Source organism: Tinamus guttatus, unplaced genomic scaffold, assembly GCF_059628265.1.
Source record: "Tinamus guttatus ecotype Peru unplaced genomic scaffold, ASM5962826v1 Tinamus_guttatus_pri_ptg000246l, whole genome shotgun sequence".
NCBI lineage: Eukaryota > Metazoa > Chordata > Aves > Tinamiformes > Tinamidae > Tinamus > Tinamus guttatus.
This window is the reverse complement of record NW_028288780.1, coordinates 2,909,223-2,927,902: the sequence shown is the minus strand read 5'-3', so window position 1 is coordinate 2,927,902 and position 18,680 is coordinate 2,909,223. Positions and strand designations below refer to the sequence as shown.

The window sequence follows — 18,680 nt, the reverse complement described above, 5'->3', positions numbered from 1 at the left end:
AGCCTAGCACCAAGAAATATTGACTATATTTAAAAATGAGTTGGCAACTGCATAGATCCTATGTCTAGTTACTATATACACTGAGCTCTTTCACAGACACTGCCACAATGGATTCGATGACCCAGATACAATCAAACCCCAGCAAGCTGCATTTAGCAGATGAAACAGAAAGCATGGGCTACAATCGCATTCGCTACGTATTTTGTGTCAGAGCAAGCAAGGCAGCAGGGTTTATTATATAACACCAGCTACGCATCGCTTAAGCCACTACCACACTATTACAGGCCATTAGTCATATTAATCTGGCCTACATACCAACAGTGCTACATGTTTATCCTGAAATTCAAAACAAAGAATTGAGAAACACAACCTGTAACAGAGCTACCTATGGTGCGTGCATAGGTACTACAGCAGAGTACATGCTACTCTATATATCCACAACTTCCAGCACTGAGTTTAGTTTTTAGTTGTTGTTTTCATCATACAGCTATGAGAGGCTGCCTTTCAATTAAAAGCCCATACTTGATTTAAAGAAGAAACGAACTAAAGGCTGCAGCAGAGCTATAAACATCATCCTTCCTTAAAGTTATTTGGTTGTCATATACTGTCCTTCACATGCAAGTCACATTACATCAGGATACTGGTAACTAAACAAAATAGAAAATAAAGAGCCTCTTCTTACTTCAAAATTATAGTTTCTGGAAATTGAGTTTAAAGATTATCACAAAGTCAAGCAGATTATCGTAAGGGACTGCTGACACTAACAGAATAGTAGTTTTTTTCTCCCCCCCCCACAGACAGCGATGTTTTAGAGCGTTCTTAGAAGCTGTCCTGGCAAAATTTCATTTCCTTCTCGCAGGAAACTATTTTGAGCTCCATTGTGGGAGAGTGGGAGAATTTAAAATTGCCCATGAATAAGAATTCATCAAAGTTCTTTAAACATAGCAGGATCATTACACTAAAATCCCATGACTCACAACCCCTGTCTGAAGTTGACTTAGACACTTGCATTTTGGTGGAAAAATAAAGCATCTCTATTCACCCATAGTTTAAGAGAGGGATTTTACAAGAACTAAGACTTTCCTATTTTTTTTTAAATACCACCTGACATTAATATTGACATTCATTTATGGCTTTCATGACTGCGAAGAACTTGACATTGAGATATAACAAATATTTTTTCTCAAAGTTGAAATTTTATCACAACTACTTAAATAGATGCAGGAGAAATTTTTAGTGGAGGATGTGAAATCAGTTTCAAGTGAACTTGCTAAATGCCTTTATTTCAGTCAAGACAGGTATACTTCCTTATCCTGATGACAATTTATGTACAGCACTAGATACCTGTTCAAACCACAGTGACAGGGTGCCTGTTGTTTGACACAGATAATCTCTTTTGCTGACTTCAAGAATAAAGGACTAAAGACAAAAGGGACTCCCCTTGCAACCACCACTTCCCTCTTGCCAAGCACTTAAAGCCCATAGGTAATAAAGCAACCAGGAGTACAAGATGAACATAGATCCCCTGAAGGTAACAGTCACGAAGAGAGGTTGACATCTGTATGTTTGGCGGTGGAGGAGGGACAGGAAGTAATTAAGAAAACAGAAGTAATCAGAGAGAACCCAAGAATTACAAAAAAAGCCTGTTTCCTGTTCCTCCGGTGACATGGATTGACAATACTAGAGCAGCTTTTTCAGAAGGCTCTGGGTTGCTTGGATCAGAGCAAGAACACAGATCAGCTCAAAATGTCTTCCCTCCCCTGCCCCCCAATTAGTGCTCAGAATTTCCCCTCACTGTATTGCCATCATGGTCAACTTTCAACTTCTTACTCAGAGTAAAGCCAAAATAGCTTTTCATATTATCATTCTGCTGCTGTTGCTTGTTTAAATACAGTCTCCTTTAGCTTCAGGCTTTGACTTGGCACCCAGGCAACATTAACAACAACAAAAATCCCCTTGATTAGGGAAGCGAACTGAGTGGATAAGCAGAATGAATACACCAGTAATAAGCAACTACACCACTTCAGACAGTATTTTAATTCTCTTAGAAAATAATGATTACTGCATACCTTTCATATCATTGCCCACTTGCAAGTCAGCCTGTCTCAGTAAAAGAGCTTGCTGCTCAGCAATCCTCATTCAAAAGTCTACAAAGCAACAGTCACTATATCCATCCACATACAATTACTCCATCTTAAGTAACACAACAATATAGCACTTAAATGATTAACCATGCCTAATATCCTTCTTAGAGAGGATTAAGTCTATAAAATTAATTAATTTGACTTGTTTTCAGGCAGTAGTAGAAAAACTGCTTTACTGCCTACATCACTTTGGAAGGAGGAGATTTGCAAGTACAATCAGGCCACTGGTGGCAGCTCTTAGCAGTGCCAATAACCTGCAACTCTCAGCAGGAATGACAGATGCCCAGCTTTGCCGAGTCAGGCACTACTGCTATGTACAAGGCACATCCCACAGTGAATTCATCTGGAAGAGTGGGAAGGTCTGTAGGGTGGGGAGTAAAAGAATAGGTTTAAAATACAAAGTCTTCCCAGATGATTTTTGAACAATCTGTTCCATTGTTAAAGGAGCATGAAGCTGCAGAGTGACGTTATCTCTTACGTACTTTCGCACCCTACTACTGTCAGCAGACAGGCACTTATTTTTAGACCGATAACATAGCATTAAGCACTATGTTCCATTTCAGGGGAACACAAAGCTATGCCCTGGCTTGTCACCCAGCTGATTGACTGATATCCCTGTGTCTTCATAGTGGTATGACATCCTGAGCCTCCCAGATGGGAAGAAAAGACATCATCTCAGAAAGCATTTTTAAAGCGACCCTTAAACCTAAAAGGTTTAACACGTAGCTCTAAAAGAGTAATTCTACTCATTGCTCACTGTTTTAAGGGGAAGAACATTTTCCTGAACAGAAGCATTAACAGAGGCTCACTCTAGCATTGCTTTTCCAGCTGAGTGATGACATTGAGCTGAGCTGTGTTCTTGCTCTGCTGCAAGCAACTCAGAATGTTCTGAAAAAGCTGTTCTAGTATTGTCAATCCATATCACTGGAGGAACAGGAAACAGGTTTCTCGTATCCCGACTCCCTGAGCTTCAGGCCACAGCTCTATTCCTTAAGCCCAGAGTACCCATTTAAATCTAGATGAGGATTGGCTTGATAGCAGGACCAACAGCAGCTTCTCCTTTCAGAAAGGCCCTTGAGAATATACAGAGGTAAGAGTATGGACGGGATAAACAATCCTGGTACAGCAGATACTGTCATCTTTCTCATGAGCCCAGAGGCTGCTGTCCCTGTATGACTTGCAGCATAACAGAAGAAAGAGTCTCCATAAAAGAGGGTGAATCCTTCTGCCTGCAGTGGCACTCCACAGACAACCACATTGTTTGCAAGCTGATAGGGTTACCTGTGGGCACACACATTATACTCTATCTGCTTTGTAGAGGAAAACTAGACATGAGGAAGCAAAGATGTCATGCCACATCAGGTATTAAAAGCAACCATGTGGCCCTTTCATTTGAAAAAGTTGCACCACTGTTTTACATACTGCAAGTCTGGTCCCATCTCAGCAGACATTCTTAGTCCAGCTTTCCCTGCTCCTTTCCCCAAAAGACAGTATGCTCGTCTCTGCATGTCTGCTTTTTTCCTAAAGCAGGCTTCCAAACCCATCCCTAAAGCAACGTTCACAGCTAAAAATGGGGCCTCATTGGGGAATCTTTCAAAGCATTTAACAGTACTTTCTGACATGTCTATTGCCAGGAACACAGCCCGCTGCGCAAAAGGGTAATTCCTCTGTGCCTCTGGAATCCAGCCACCACAGAGATTTACTCCAGCTCATCACATGCCCTCAGCAGCCCCATGAGAATCACACAACCTTTGAGCAGGAGTCAGTCTCCCTTATGAGATCACGACCTAAGACCATGGGTTCTTTGGGAAACAACGGACTTTTCATTTTGATTGTGTCATATACAGTGCAAGTGTCAGTCACAGTCTTTGACAGGTGGCCTCTAGGCATGACTGAATTACTTGTAAAAAATTCAACACTTCAGAGCAGGGTGCTAAAATGTCATGAGTATGCCTGCAAAAATATGTTGGCACCTCTCCATCCTTACCTTCAGTGGGGTAAAGAATGAAATACCAGAAGCATATACCGTGCTGAAATTAGCATAAGCTTATCAAAGTGATTTCTGTAAGCAGTCATTATTTATAAGACTGACAGAACACCCTTCTTTGCCACTCCAATGGCACAAACACCTCTTCTGCAAAAGGGATTATGAAAAGGTCCTCTCATCATCACAGAAATATTAACACAAATATATCTCTGGGGAGAAAGGACTATTACATGCAGGAATAAAGAAATGCATGTAAGGCAGAGCTTTACAGTTTCAATATGAAATAGGACAGGTAAAATTTCAGAAGCTTGCTTGTGTTTTTTGATTCATGGTTGTAGCAGAAATATCAATTTCGTAACCATAATTTAACAGATTGTATTTTTAATTAAGAAAATGTTTCAAAGCAGCAGTTTATTTGACTTTTGCAGTGCAGTAGGTTTTTGTTTCCAATCTGTTTATCTGATTCAATCATTCTGGTATTCCTTTTAGAGACTGTTATGTAAGTAACCTCTCCTCGCCACTGCTCTGCAAACTGATAAGCCTTATGCAGGTGATTTGTGGAGCAACCACTACTTCTCTAAAAGGTCTGAACACTCTGAATTAAAGCTGAGATTGCCAAAAAAGCAAATGGGAGCTGCTGAGAGATACCGAAAAGCAGAATTTCCAAATCAGAAGTGATACAGAGCTATCTAGTTTTGTAACAGCAAATGAAGGATGGGAAACTTTTGCACTTGAGGATCATTCAGAGCTAAAAGCTTTTAAAGAACAATATAGCTAAAGTAAAAACATCACTTGACTGAAATGCCTTAAGATACTGCTCTTACAAGAGGAAAAAAAGATGAAAAATGAAAAAAAAACTAAAATAAACAGATGCACTGGGTAATTAATTATTAAATCAGACACTGTTCATCAGCTACAAATGGAAGCCTTTTGCATTATTTAACACAGTAGTTTCAATGCTACTGAGTCTTCTGCTTGACATGTCTTATTTTTACCTGGTTTTCGCACCTCCCTGACCCAGAAAAGGGAGGAAATATGTGGCTTTGCCCTATACAGGCTTCACGCATTTAAAAGCGATTATATACTTATCTTCTGGAAATATAATTTTGTATTGCTGTCTGTGGTTCTTCTATTCCCTTCCCCCAAAGGTCCATACAGACAGGACCAGAGAGGCCCATGACAGCAAAAAAGGTACAACACAATCCAAGCAGAGCTGCAAGCTCATTGAAGAGAGACAGCATCATCATTCTTAAAAACATAATCCAACCAAAAATGTTTTCCTGTGGCATCACCCATGATAGGATTTATAAAATACCATTTCAGGGCACAGCCTATATCATATTTCTTTTATCTAGCTGCAGATCCTTTTATCTAGCTGCAGAAATCCTCCGTTTTGCTTGGTTAGATCAGAGTATACTTACAGTTAATAAATAATTTCCCAATCTATACCAACTTGATAAAGCTTTCTGCCCACTTACCCTGGAGATGGTCAAGGGCATGTTGAAGTCCTTGCCGCCCTGCAGTCGGAAACCCCATGGTCCAGGTCCATTCAGAGTCACGTTGTAAGCCATTTTGTACCTTCTTCACCAGCCGATGACAAGGCACTGCAGAACAGAAGGATGGGGTAGACAAAGAAAGTGTGAAAAGAAACAGAATGAGAAGAGGAAAAAAGGTTTTCGGCAAGGAAAGTATATTCTCTTCCTGCCTTGCCTGTTCAGTCGTGCTGGGATACCACCTAAGAATAGATGGGATCTATAATGCAGATGCTGATATCCCAGCTGAGTAGGGCCCATAAAAGGTTTGTAACCAGACACCTACTATGCGAAGACTTCATGACTCAGAGGTCTAATATAGCCCCCAGGGAGGGGGACAGACCTTTCTAGGCTTCCCAAGCCCCTCTTCATGCTCAATTACCTTATGAGCAAAATATACTTTTGGGTAAAAAATAATCCTATACATGCAAATCTTATCACTAATCTGTTAACAGCTACAAAGCAACTTATGTTTCCAAATATATACCTATTACATAGTGATACATAATTTACTGCAAACAAGTGCTTTCTATGTAAAACTTTCCATACATTACAACAAGAACAGCAGCAGCGTTTGGGTGTCTTTGCAATGGTCTGTTAAACTGAAGAAAATCTGCACTACATGCAACTACCATCACAGACAGTTCTGGCTCTTTGTTACATAGACTTTACTTTCTCAAGAGAAAGTTGAAATTTATTCTCTGGGAATGCAGTAGAGGTATTAGAGGTTAAATATAAGTTATTTATCAGTAGCACATGATTTCTGTGGCAAAAGCTTCGTTACATCACATACACCATATACACAGATATTATTTTAACACAAGTCTCTTGAAGGCAGGACAGTCGAGCAGAAGACTGAGATGCTAAATAGCTAATAGTTTCCCTGATCTACTCCTGAGGTATTTGATAGGTTCTATTCCATTTATATTTGATGTTCCATAAAGCTTCCCAGTCCAAGTTTGGTAGTGCTGAATAGCAGTTTTGCCTTAAACTGGGAATAACTAAAATACAGAGAACAAGGGGGGGAGGGGATGGGGTTGGCAGAGCTATGAATATACACAAACAGCTTCTGCTCTTACGAAAAAGCTATTAATATTTAATTATACTTTCTCCTTTAGAGTCATTAATATGCACAGGACCTCCAAAACCACACTATTCTTTTTTCTAGTCCCCCTGCTTTTACACTCATATGACACAAAATAATTCCTCTTATGTTAAGTTTTTTTTTTGTTGTTGTTGTTTTTAAAAAAAAAAAAAAAAAAAAAAAACACAGGCATAGGCTCCCCTCCGATTAGCAAGACAACACTCAAAAAAACCACAGAGTCCAGTGGCTCAGTTTGAATATGGACATAAAGCCTTGTCTGCCCACACACCTTACATCTTTTAAGGTACCTGGGAACGTGTCTTAAATGTCATGAGGAAACTGATGGCAAAATCAGTTGGCAGAATGATAGCAGAATCAACTGATGGCAGAAAACAAAAACTAATAGGGTCCCAGCTTCTACCTAAGGAGACCATTAATAAATTTGCAAAATCATGAAACAATAAAAACTTTTGTTTAGTACTTACAGCAACCAAAGAGCCATTTATACACAGAAATCATTTTCTGCATAGACATTAAACTAAAACACTTAACTACATGCTTTTTAAGCACAGGCACAAATGAAACTGCAGCAGCTCACATGAATTCAAATTAAAGTTGTACTCAAACTGTAGAACTGGCCCAAGCCAAAAACAAAGCAAGTGGCAAAACAGAGCTTGAAACAGAAAAGATTGCTACTGTTTCGCAAATACCTCCATGATGCACCTAAATTTAACAGCATTTGTAAACTATCTCTATAGGAGACCATAAACCCTCCTCAGGCCTGCCCAGTTTATCCTGTAGGTCTCTTTCTAAATCTAATATTGGATGTCTTTCTAAAGGTCACCTGCACATACACAAAAGATCAGATGTAAATTCCCACTGCATGATTCCTTTTCTCTTCCTGGAATTCATCGCTGTTTGCCATTACTCTGCCTTGATACTGTTTCAAAGATTCAGGAGCACAGGGGAGAGAGAAAAAAAAAAAAAAAAAAAAGGCAGCAAGAAAAACAGGGCTAGTTATTTATTTACTAGTAAAGACAATGTGGATAAAAAGAACCAGAAGATAGGATACGTTTTTATGAATTATGAGGTCCATGCGAGTTAACTTTCTATATCTAAAACTGTAATAAGACAGCAAGCTGAACAGAGTGAAGCATTAAGATACAAAAAAGTTTTTTAAAGAGATTATGTGCTTCTGTCTTACTTCCACCTATGCAACATAACATTTTTATATGTGCCCATGATATCTGAAAGGGTGCATGAGCTCGTTCAGACTGAAAGGTGTGCTGTGAAACTACAGTGATAGTCTCATTATGAGTGTTATCATCTGCACGATATGCCAAACTGAGCTTACGTGTTCCTACTCCTTTAATTTCTGTCTGTATCCACATGAAAGTCTGGCGCAGCTTGAAACTTTTTTTTTTTTTTTTTTCAAAGGAGCATAAAGAAGGACAGTATCCTGGCCAATACACCCTTTCAACACAAGATTTCCAAAGACTCACAGCTCTTACATGTGTGCACATTATCACTATCCTAATTCTCATTTTCTAGACCTTTCAAGTTTGCTTCCTCACGCGTATCCCTTCTTCTTTGTCTTCACACTTTCACATCTCCCCGATCATGATTAATCACCCATCTATCCTCTTCCAAGTAAATGTTGTGACTAGTAATGGAGAATTCTGACCAGCACAAAAGCTCACAGTGCAACGACAGCTCTGTTTGCCAGGGGTACTTGGAGCATAGGCCCCATTTGCCTTCTGCAGACTCCTACAACAGGGAGTCTCTCGAGTAGATCAAAGATCCACCCAGAACACCTGCCATGTTTTCAAAGGCGAGACACACAGGTGCTTTTTAAAAAGCTTGTGCCAGATCCCCCGAGCAATCAGAGAGAAGTGGATTGGTACAGCAGGTAGAGTGCCATCATAACTACCAGGACAAGCCCACCAAAGCTTCGTGGAAAACCCAAGGAAGAAATAAACTGCATGTTTACATGTAATCCTTCTGTTTTCAGAAATGAGCAACATTTAATTTAGGCTTTAGTCGTTTGATGCTTCTTGGCATAATAAAACACTGTTCCAAAAATTTTTTGTTTGTTCATTCAAACAACAGGATTTAATTTCTTTTAGGGTAGCTTCTTCCCTATGTTCTGCAGTTTATTCAAGATTGGTGACATTATTGTAGTTCCCTCCCTTCAGACAGAAGCTATGCTGAGCCAGAAGTGGTTAGGGGCATAATAAGTGATATTTAAAGGGGGAAAAAAAAAAAAAATGCCAGCAGGAGGGTGACATTTTCTCTTCAGATATCAAAATGAAGGATTGTCCAGAACTCCGAATGTCCCCCCCTCCAGACATGCCTCTAGCTGACTGATGGGAACAGTTGTGACAAAGCTGGTCAGGTCCCAGGCACAAGGGGCTCCATGCACTGGCAGGCCTCATGAGTCGAGGACAGCTCCTCCCTGCAGTGAGCAGCTCGGTAGCTGCGGCTGAGCTGTGCTTCCACAGCTACGTCACACTCACTACGCTGCAGGAAACAATTCACACGCACTAGGAGACCATCTTGTTGTGTTATAATGAAACAGCTTCAGGAAAGCTACAACTGCATGCTTGGAAGTGCATGTCATTAAATGAATGAAATAAAACCCACTGAGTCAATGCTAAATTGAGACGGACAACACAAGCCCTGGAAATTGCAGTTGTTCCATTTGCCTGACCATGTTACTCCCCAGTGCTACTCCAGCTGCAGTGCTAGCTCTTCAATAAACTTAATATAAATCCCTTAAAAATCTGAAAAAAAACACTAGGCTTCTCTGTCTCAGTCTTCCTCACTACTGCTTCTCTGCTACTTCTTGAAGAGCAGCAGTACGGGAAGATAACATTCAGCTTTAGAACAGAAAAGTTTGTTTTGTCACATGAATTCCTAAATTGCACTCTTATCTGCACTCTTTCAGAAAAGCAGGAAGGCAAGCGGGATAGATTGGGAATATCCACATACACACTAAAATGAAGGCAATAAATGCAAGTTTTGAACCAGATGGTTTGAATATGCAGTCCTAGATTATTCCAAATTTTGGGTTAGCTCAAGGCTAATTGTGCTCCACATGGAATACCAGGGGTACAATAGATACATCTGATCTTAGAAGTCAACCACAGGACAAATCAGCAGGTATTTACTATATATGGGCTAATCGGTACTAAAGAACTTCAATCAAAGCCACTAGAGAGGGAAAAGCCTTTTAGCTCAGAACTCATATCTTTGGCAATGTCAAATTGAATGTAGAAATAACTGAGAGCAAAGATTTTTCCCAGCAGAATTTGAATACCGTTTCCACAACAAGACTATTTTACAGGGCAACAGAGCTCAATGTCATCTCCTTTCCTTCCCTGCTGAGTTCTGGACTAAGTTGAGTTACTCTTACTTGTACTTCCTCACACATGTTGTTTCACCCATTTAATTGACACCCTTTCTTTCAGAACTTCATCTTCCTGAATTCTTCTTAGATGCCTCTTTGTCAAGTTACCTTAAGTCCTGTACTTTTATCTTTCTGAAGGAATTAGGTTTTCTTTCACCTTTGGCATTACCAAGATCTCCATTGTTGATATCTTTCTAGTAATGCAGTTTGAGGGTCCCAAGAGAATATAGGATTCCTGGAGATATACGTTAGAGCGATATAATGATGTAATGGGATCTCCTTCCCTCCCGGTGTGATACGATGTCTTCAGAAACACAGCTCAGCTTTCTGCTTGACTTTTTGCTACAGCCAATATCACCTTACAGACTCACACCATTTTTTTTTCCTTTACTCTGACCTCTAGATCCTTCACCATTGAAGAATATCCACATTGGATTTTTTTTTTCCTGCTAACTGCCATGTTTTTAATGCCTCCTCTTATTACTGTGGGAGGCAGGTATAGTGTAGCTAGCTCACATACTTAAAAGACCCAAAGACTTTGAAAACTATGCTACACCTCAAGACACACCTGTGGAAAGACTGACTACTGAGAGAAGGAAAAGGAAGTCACACCAGCCCATTTACAAAGGCTTCTTCCACCCTGTATTAACAAAAAGACTTAGGTGTGTGTTACTGAGTTCTCACCTTACTACTGCCTCAGTTATTGTTTTCAGAAGATCTCAACTACAGCATGTAACACTTAATATTTCCAGGGCGCTTACCTTACCAAGAGATTCTATTTATTTTTATGCATTTATTTAAAGATAGAAAAACCCAAACACCTGTTATTTAGGTAAACATTGCCATCTTTCCCCCCTCCTCCCCCCCTTTTTTTAAACACACAGGTTAGCCATAGCACTTAGATTATCAGCTTCAGATCACCAAATGAGTTAACAGCAGAGACTGGATTAAAACAAAAGGCTCAGCTTCTAACACAGATGGCCCTATTTGAACCAGAAACAGAAGGCTGCAAAGGGCTTTGCCATTTTCATCTTGATGCTTTCCCACCTATAGGACAGAACCAGCAACCTTGTGGCTGCTTTACTTGGCGTCTTATTGCCTATGATCCCAATCAACTGTGTTGTGACTAAGAGGGGGAAAACAAACAAACAGCAATGAAAAGCCTACAGGAAATGCAGATAAAGAGCCAGATGCTGTTCAGGAGCTCCACTTGGACCAGGATTTGGGTACCACGTTGCCTGGCAAGGGTCAGCAGAGCAAAAGGAGCCCCGTGCCCAGATATACAGCAAGGCCCCCACCCTTATTCCCCAATTGCACAAACTCCTCACAGACCGTTACACCCCAACAAGGTAGCAGCACGCTCCTGGGACAACGTAAGCTTAAATCGAGCAGATGCCCCAAAGTCAGATTTCAGCCACATCACTCACCTACTAGTCTCTACCTTCCCTGGAAAGGTTTTACTAGGTAACGTGTTCCACTAGGGAGCGCCTTTAATCTCCCGGAAAAGCTTTTATAGGCAGCATGGGGCTCCCCTTCTACAGCTGTCGTTTGCACAAAGTGCTTTGAGGCGGGGAAAGCTACGCTTTGCCCGCAGCCACGCTCCTTCCGACGCCTTCACCCGCGGACGCGAAGCCGTCTTTCCCCACGCGGCGGCAGGCGGCCCGCTAAGAGCTGCGGGCGCAGTAAAGCCGCGCACTGCGGCTGCTCGGCTCCCTCCTCCCGCCGGGACCCCGGCGTCACCGTGCGGCGGCGGCGGCGGCGCCCTGGGCCGGCCAGCGCGGCGCTGCCTCGGCGAGGGCTCCGCCTCCCGCGACACCGCCGCCGCCGCCCTCTCCCCGAGCGGAGGAGGCGCCCCCGCTAAGGTGGAGCCGTTAAAGCGGCAGCGCCCCCGCCAGGTGGAGGAGCGCGGGGGGCCCCCCACGACCGTTAGCCGTTAAAACCGTTAGCCGTTAAAACCGTTAGCCACGGCAGGCGCGGCAGGCCAACGCTCCCCAGCGATCGTTAGCCGTTACCTGTAGCGGGCGTGGCAGGCTGAGGCCCCATCGCTTTCAAAAATCTGCCTGTGATTTCGAGGCGCTTTTACTTTCCCGGGGTCCGAGCAGCGGCAGGTGCCGCGGCGCGCGGGGCGGGGCGGGGTTTCCCGGAAGGTTCTGGAAGGCGCGCGGGAGGCGGGAAGCGCTGAGGGGCTGCTTCGTTTACAGCTGTGAGGTGACCTGTGAGGTCGCGGTTTGGGCCACGAGCAGCTGCCATTTGGGCTCAGTCAGCGAAGATGCTTCAGCGTGGGTGTCAGCATGACCCTGCAGCCTCCTCCTGCTGGCCGTGAGCAACTTCCTTTGCTTCCCCTTCTGGAAGGAGGTAGTGATATGTGTGTCTTTTTTTTTCTTTATTCCACAGGTCTTATTCATTGCTCTTTAGAGCTGCACCTTTTCCAGGTGTAAAGTGTTACAATTTTATATGTGTCTATATGTGGGAGCACACATTTATGCACTACATATGTGTAAAGATCTTTAAAACATCTTACGTTGCCAGCATGGGAAAAATAAGAGACTTAAGAAGTTTGAATTTGCTTAAGAGGAGAAGGGGGAAACATGACCAAGTGATATACCTACCTCTCACTATCTCTGCCTCTTAAACCCTTTGACAGAGTAAGGTGTAAAAGGTGGTTTGCAAGACAACAGTCAAAAAAAAAAAAAAAGCACAAATGAAAAAACCCACATGGAACAGATTATTTGCAACCTGAAACTTAGGGATCATTTTTATCTTGTTTTATATTTTTCCTTTGAATAACTTTGTATGTCTGCTGATCTGTATCACGAATCCTGCTGCTGCAGGTATTGCTTTATTCAGCAGTGCTAAGGAAAGCACTTGTTAAATCACTTGTTCTTGACTAACAAACAAACAAAAAAAAGCTCCAGAACAGCAGCTAATCCCTCATATGGAGTCTGACTACTGTTTTATGAGGTTGTTGAGAGGAAATAACTGTTCTCATTCTTGAAGGGCCTGCACCACATGAGCCTACGTAGTGTCTGGTCTGAGCTGTGTGGGTTACATGCATGAGTGAAGAGCCAAGCCCAAGGCTGGAGTTGCCTTGAACTTTGCTCTGCCAGAAATCATTTCTGCGCTTGCACCTCGCAGAGAGAAGTGCAGAGATGAGAGCTGTTTGGGTGGCTTGTCCTGGCGTGGGGGTCAGGGCGTGGTACAGAGCTGCCCGTGGTCCCTGCCCCTGCAGCAGGTGGGCAGGCAGGTAGGCAGCATGCACCCTGTGTCGGCTCCTTCAGCACCAGGGACAGGCGCGCTCCAGATGCGCTCCGCAGCCCAGCAGAACCGCCCCTGTTGTGGGGGATTACTTCCCACAAGGCACCGGGAAACCTTCAGGAAGTGCTACAGTGTGTGCGTTAATGGTCAGTGTTCACAGGCATGCAAGACACACGGAGACAGCACTGCTGCTCAAATGTCAACAGTTACAATGCCTTTTAAATGAAAGGACCCTGAAGTGCTGTACACTTAATAGGCAGGAATAAATTCAACAATGACATCATTGAAATACAAAACAATCATTTTAAATATGTCCCCAGTGTGGCTGTAGTCTACTTAAAAGAACTGCAGTTGAGATTTGGTATTTCGCATCTTATGGCATCTAAAGTCCCTTTATCCCCTGTGTGTAACATGGCTAAATACTGACTGTGTGACGCACAGTAAGTGGTGTCTTATTGTCTGTATATGCAAGGTGCATGGACCAGGCCAGGAAACCATGATCTAAGCTATTTATGCATTTATATTTGGCCAAAGATCATATTCACAAGGACTTAACAGTGGTTGTAGTGATAAGATTCTGCTGACAAGTCAGGTTACATCCCCTAAAAAGGGAACATATTGCTTCTTTTGAAACGGCTGAATACATTATTTTTCATGGAGCATTAAAGATTCTAATAATTACTGCAAGGCAGTACAAAAAGACTGCATGACAGAAGGCATCGGGCAAATGGAACAGGTAAGTTGTAACATAGATTATAGAAGAGAAACAATTGCAACTATTTTGTTTATTTAAAACTGTGAAATAAAATAATGGGGTACTTGATATGGAAGGAGAAAAAACATAATGTAGCATTAATTATCTAGCATGCACTAGTCAAACATTAAGACTTTAAATAAGATCTGAAAAACTTATTGCTGAGCTAAGTAATGGCCTTGGAGTAGCTCTGTGAAACAACTTCAGGATCCATCTACTACAGAAAGCTGAAGACTGAGAGTAGTTGGCTGAGCCATCCTGTGCTGACAATCCTACTTGCTTACTTGCTGCAGGGTAGCTGACTGGTAGATTCAGCTGTCCATTTTTTTTGGTGACTGTGTGTGACTTGTCTTTGACCCAATAGTTTCAGTCCAGCCTTGGCATTTACTTTTCTTGGAAAATTTGGATAATTTTGCCAAGTGTTAATTCAGGGTTTTCCACAAGTCTTCTCTTTGTCCCACCATCGACATCTGATTTCTACAACTGATGGATTAGCTCTTCAACCTTAGATCAGTCATGGTAGGGTCAATTTTCTTCTTTTTTTTTTTTAAAGACAACAGTTTCTTTCACATTTCTGAAATCTCTGCTTCGTAAGCAATTACTGTTACCAGACATTTTGATGAGCTGTCCACACAGTTAAGTTGCAGTAAATGTAAATTAATGGTGCCGCCATCAGTGCTGGAAATGTAAAAGAATGTCAGCTGCCCAACAAGACTGGCCTTATTTTCCCACCAGTGGTGGTGATATCAAAATTAGCATATAAACTAAACTGCACTACTAAGTGTGGACCAGTTTGCTCCCAGATAATACTTTCCACATCTGATCTCAAGCCCTGGCTAGCTGACAGGGTTAAGGTTCCAAGTACACAAATAAATTGGTGACGTGGGGCTTTCTAAAAGCCTCTACTGTGACTGCAGCAATACTACAATGTTACCTTTTGTTTGATTTGCACTGAGTAGGCCTTATTTCTTTATGGTGACTTTAATGCGATTGCTCAGACATCCTCGCTTCTAGAAGACTGCAGATCTGAGGTTAAATTGTACTGTCATTTACCCAAACTGTATCAGCTTCAGTAGATTAATTCTTTTTGTTTCCATACCTATTAATCCCTCAGACTTCACAGTAAGTGTTTCAATCAATTTTTAGAACAAAAATAAGGATTTCATTTTTAATGTGATTGTGTTTATTGTTCAGTGCTTCTGACACTCTCTATCTTTTGCACAGGCTGTGTATGGGAGCATGGGATTCAGTGGTCTGTTTTTCCTTTCATTAGTGATGAATGGCTAGTTTACCAAACGAAATGTAGGTTTTCACTTCCCTTCTGATAAAAAATTGAAAGGAATTTCTCTAAAATGAGTATTATAGATATATCCAGTTAACAGATTCACGTGGGATTATGGCTTAATTATTGATTGGCATTGGCAAAGAAAGCTGCCAAAGAAATTTAACATTTTAGATTTTCAAAATTATTTTACAAAACAGCAAATCTTAGAGAAACAAAGCAAATAGTTTAGATGAGAATCATTTTGTTAGAGTGGTTCTACCTTACTAATCTTATCCTTGTAATACAGATTCGTCAATTCTATTTGCAGTTTTATCTTAACAGTTAAGACAAGTTTGTAATGCTGCCCACATATAAACAAACAAAACAAAGTTCAAACTGTTAGAGAGTTGAATAACACATTCGTAATTAAAACTCTAGAGTTTTACAGAAAAATAAATAATGTCTGCCCCTATGGTAACCTCTTAGAACTCGTCCTGTTGTTTCCCTGAGCTGCTTTATTAGCATAACATTCCTAATACAGGGTTAAATCAGAATTACGGCAATGAGTAATTCAAGATGGGCTGTCAGCAGGATGAACCCCAGCACCACAGTTTGACTTCTAACCACTGCTGCTTTCAAACTTGAGGCCAGTCCAGCCTCAAATGTCTGTATTGTCTACGAAATGTTGAAAAATCTTGTGCTCCAATTTTAGACAGAAGGAGAGCAGCACATTTCTCAAGTTTAAACTTAGTATGTTCTCATTCAGGTTTGTCACAGTAAAACTGGGCCTCTTCGTTCTAATTCACTGTTCAGCTGTAAATACGTGTTACCTTTGTAAAGTGACAGGTATTGGGAATCTCTTCCCACCTATTCCACTCGAATTGTCCAGATCTCTCATATCACAGTTCAAGGCTGATTAATTTTGTCATTGCTTCTTCCTTAAAGCACGTGCTGCTAACCCTGTGAGTTTGGAAAAGGGTCGCGACTTGGGACCTGTTAAAAATCAGTAATTTTAGTATAAATACAGGTAATATACCCTAGCTTTAAAGAACTTGATGTAAAACATCACTAATCTAACCTTTGGGCAGCCCAAATGTAAGTGATATGCCTATGTACAGATAAACTTGGGCAGGGAGGTAAATTGATTTGTCAAGGTCACAGAGGTATTCAATGCCTGTCAGTCTCAGAACTGTCTATTTTTTGATATTTTCCAAAACATGGTGTCAGTTGAATATCAGTCTTGTTCAGTTTGATTACCTGGTGCCTTGATCTGACAGTTTGTTTGGCTGAGCCTATTGATTGATTCAGTCAATCTTAATTGAGACCTCTGAAGACTAGTGTAACCTTAGCTGAGTGACCCAGATGGCTCTTGCAAATAAAGACCTCTTTTCCTGAGCACTAAAAAAAAATACGTGAGCATTAAAAGATAAACTTTTAAAACGGGTATTTACAAACAAACATATAACATCTAGGTTACCAATGAAGAAAGATTGCCCAGCTCACCTACTCTAACTAACCAGAGCTAACAAATATTTTATGCTGTCACTGAAACATTCACTACACTGAAGCTGCAGTAAATGTGCAATAATGGTGAGTGGAGTAACACCGACTTTTCTGGGAATTCTTCGTCAATAGAAAATGGAAACTGTCTAAGCTGCTTTTGTCACAGTGCCCTGGAAATAATCTTTTGAGCACTTGATAGCTTCAGACAGAGATAAGAATTTTAAAATGATCTTGACACTCACTAGACAATGGCTGCTGCTTTGTGGATTTTTCATAGGGTAGTGTCCCAGTCCCCTACCTTTCAGAGAATTTGCTCTGGCTCAAGTGTAAGGTAAATTTGCTTTACCCTACCAGTTCAACAAATAATCTGGGGTAAAATGTTATTTTGGGTAGTATATTTGTTAAAAGAGAAACAAAACTCTGCCAAAAGCTAATCACTACAGTTTTCATCTAGTACATTTATGCTAGCAATCTGTCCTGACAGCTAGATAAATCGACACAAGAGAATATGTGCAAAAACAAACTCTTGCCACTCAGCATTAGTTTGGAGACTGTAGCCAAACTACTCCATCAAAATGCAGTGGCAGCACTGCTTTATTTGAAGACTTGGCCAGTTAGTAATCTTTCAGCCGGAGTCTTCTCAGTTCCCATTCAGACAATTTTCTGTTTCTTTTTAACTGTTTTCTGTTAGGCTAGCAATAAGGGAGGAACCAAATTCAAACTTCAGCCATTGAAAGTAATAAATCCTTTAGCTTATCTAATGGTTCAATACAGAGCTTCTCACGCAATTTACAGATAGCTGATGTGTTGTAATAAATACTTCTGGCAGAGTCACTGGAGGCTTATAGCTAGATTAAAAGGGCAGGGTGAGAGAGCATACTGGCTGCCACAGTCTCATGTGATCCCTAATGAACGTGCTGCACACTGATTTTTAAATAATAAGGCAGATCAAAGTGAATTAAGTCAGAAAGGTTTGAAATGATGGTGACATGCCACTCATTTTTTTTTCTGTGAAAGGCAGTTCAGAGGTTAGTTTATTATGAAACTTGCCCAAAGACCCTGTGTTAATGTTCCAGTTGTTGTTGTAGTCTATTTCCAGAGTTTTATGATTTTCCAAGGCATTAACCTCTGGCTCTATAGTGTTAGTTAGATGATCTGTTTATGGACAGCACAGACATCTGCTGTCTTTTCGTTTAAATCTTCCACTTTTCGTTGATTTTGCAGGTTAGAAGAGCCCACAGTGATCTGAAATGACCTCTGCTGTAACAGTTTTCTTAAGGGAGGTGAGGTTTAGAAGTTGAAGGACTTGTTTGGGATTCACTGTACAGCAGTGAATCAGATACAGACCCGTTGGTCAATCCTGATTGAGAAGTTAACATGCTCTTTGATTTTCAGTATATGGATCCAAACTTTGCAGCTTAGCCCTGTCAACGCATTAAATTATTGAGTTTAAAAAAAAACTATGGATAAAGTGAGATAATTGATGTAGTTTATATCTCTCTCCAAATTATATACATAAATGTATCATTTTCTCAAGCCTAAATGTTTCTGGTACCTAAGCTACTGAGAGAATTAAACTTACCTTGATTTTCCCAAGTGTTTTTTTTTTTTTTTTTGATTCAAAAGGTATGCAAAAAGATTGTTTCTCAGCTGAGAGGAAGAAAGATCAGTAATACCTTGATGGTGAGATGCAAATTGTGTAAATCTTGTAGGAGCAAATGGGAATTGACAGATTGTGTAGTTTGCAC

The 18,680-nt window shown here is 41.0% G+C and overlaps 1 protein-coding gene across 1 annotated transcript in view; it reads right to left on the bottom strand.

The window, feature by feature from the left end:
- Positions 1-11,631, bottom strand: part of LDB3 (LIM domain binding 3) — a 102,650-nt gene extending 91,019 nt beyond the window's left edge. The window contains exons 1-2 of the mRNA XM_088526358.1: positions 11,584-11,631; positions 5,610-5,735 (exon numbers count right to left, since the gene is read on the bottom strand). Of these exons, the coding sequence (XP_088382484.1) occupies positions 5,610-5,702 (93 nt within the window). The 5' untranslated portion in view covers positions 5,703-5,735; positions 11,584-11,631. The remainder of the gene's footprint in view (positions 1-5,609; positions 5,736-11,583) is intronic.
- Positions 11,632-18,680: the final 7,049 nt, after the last annotated feature.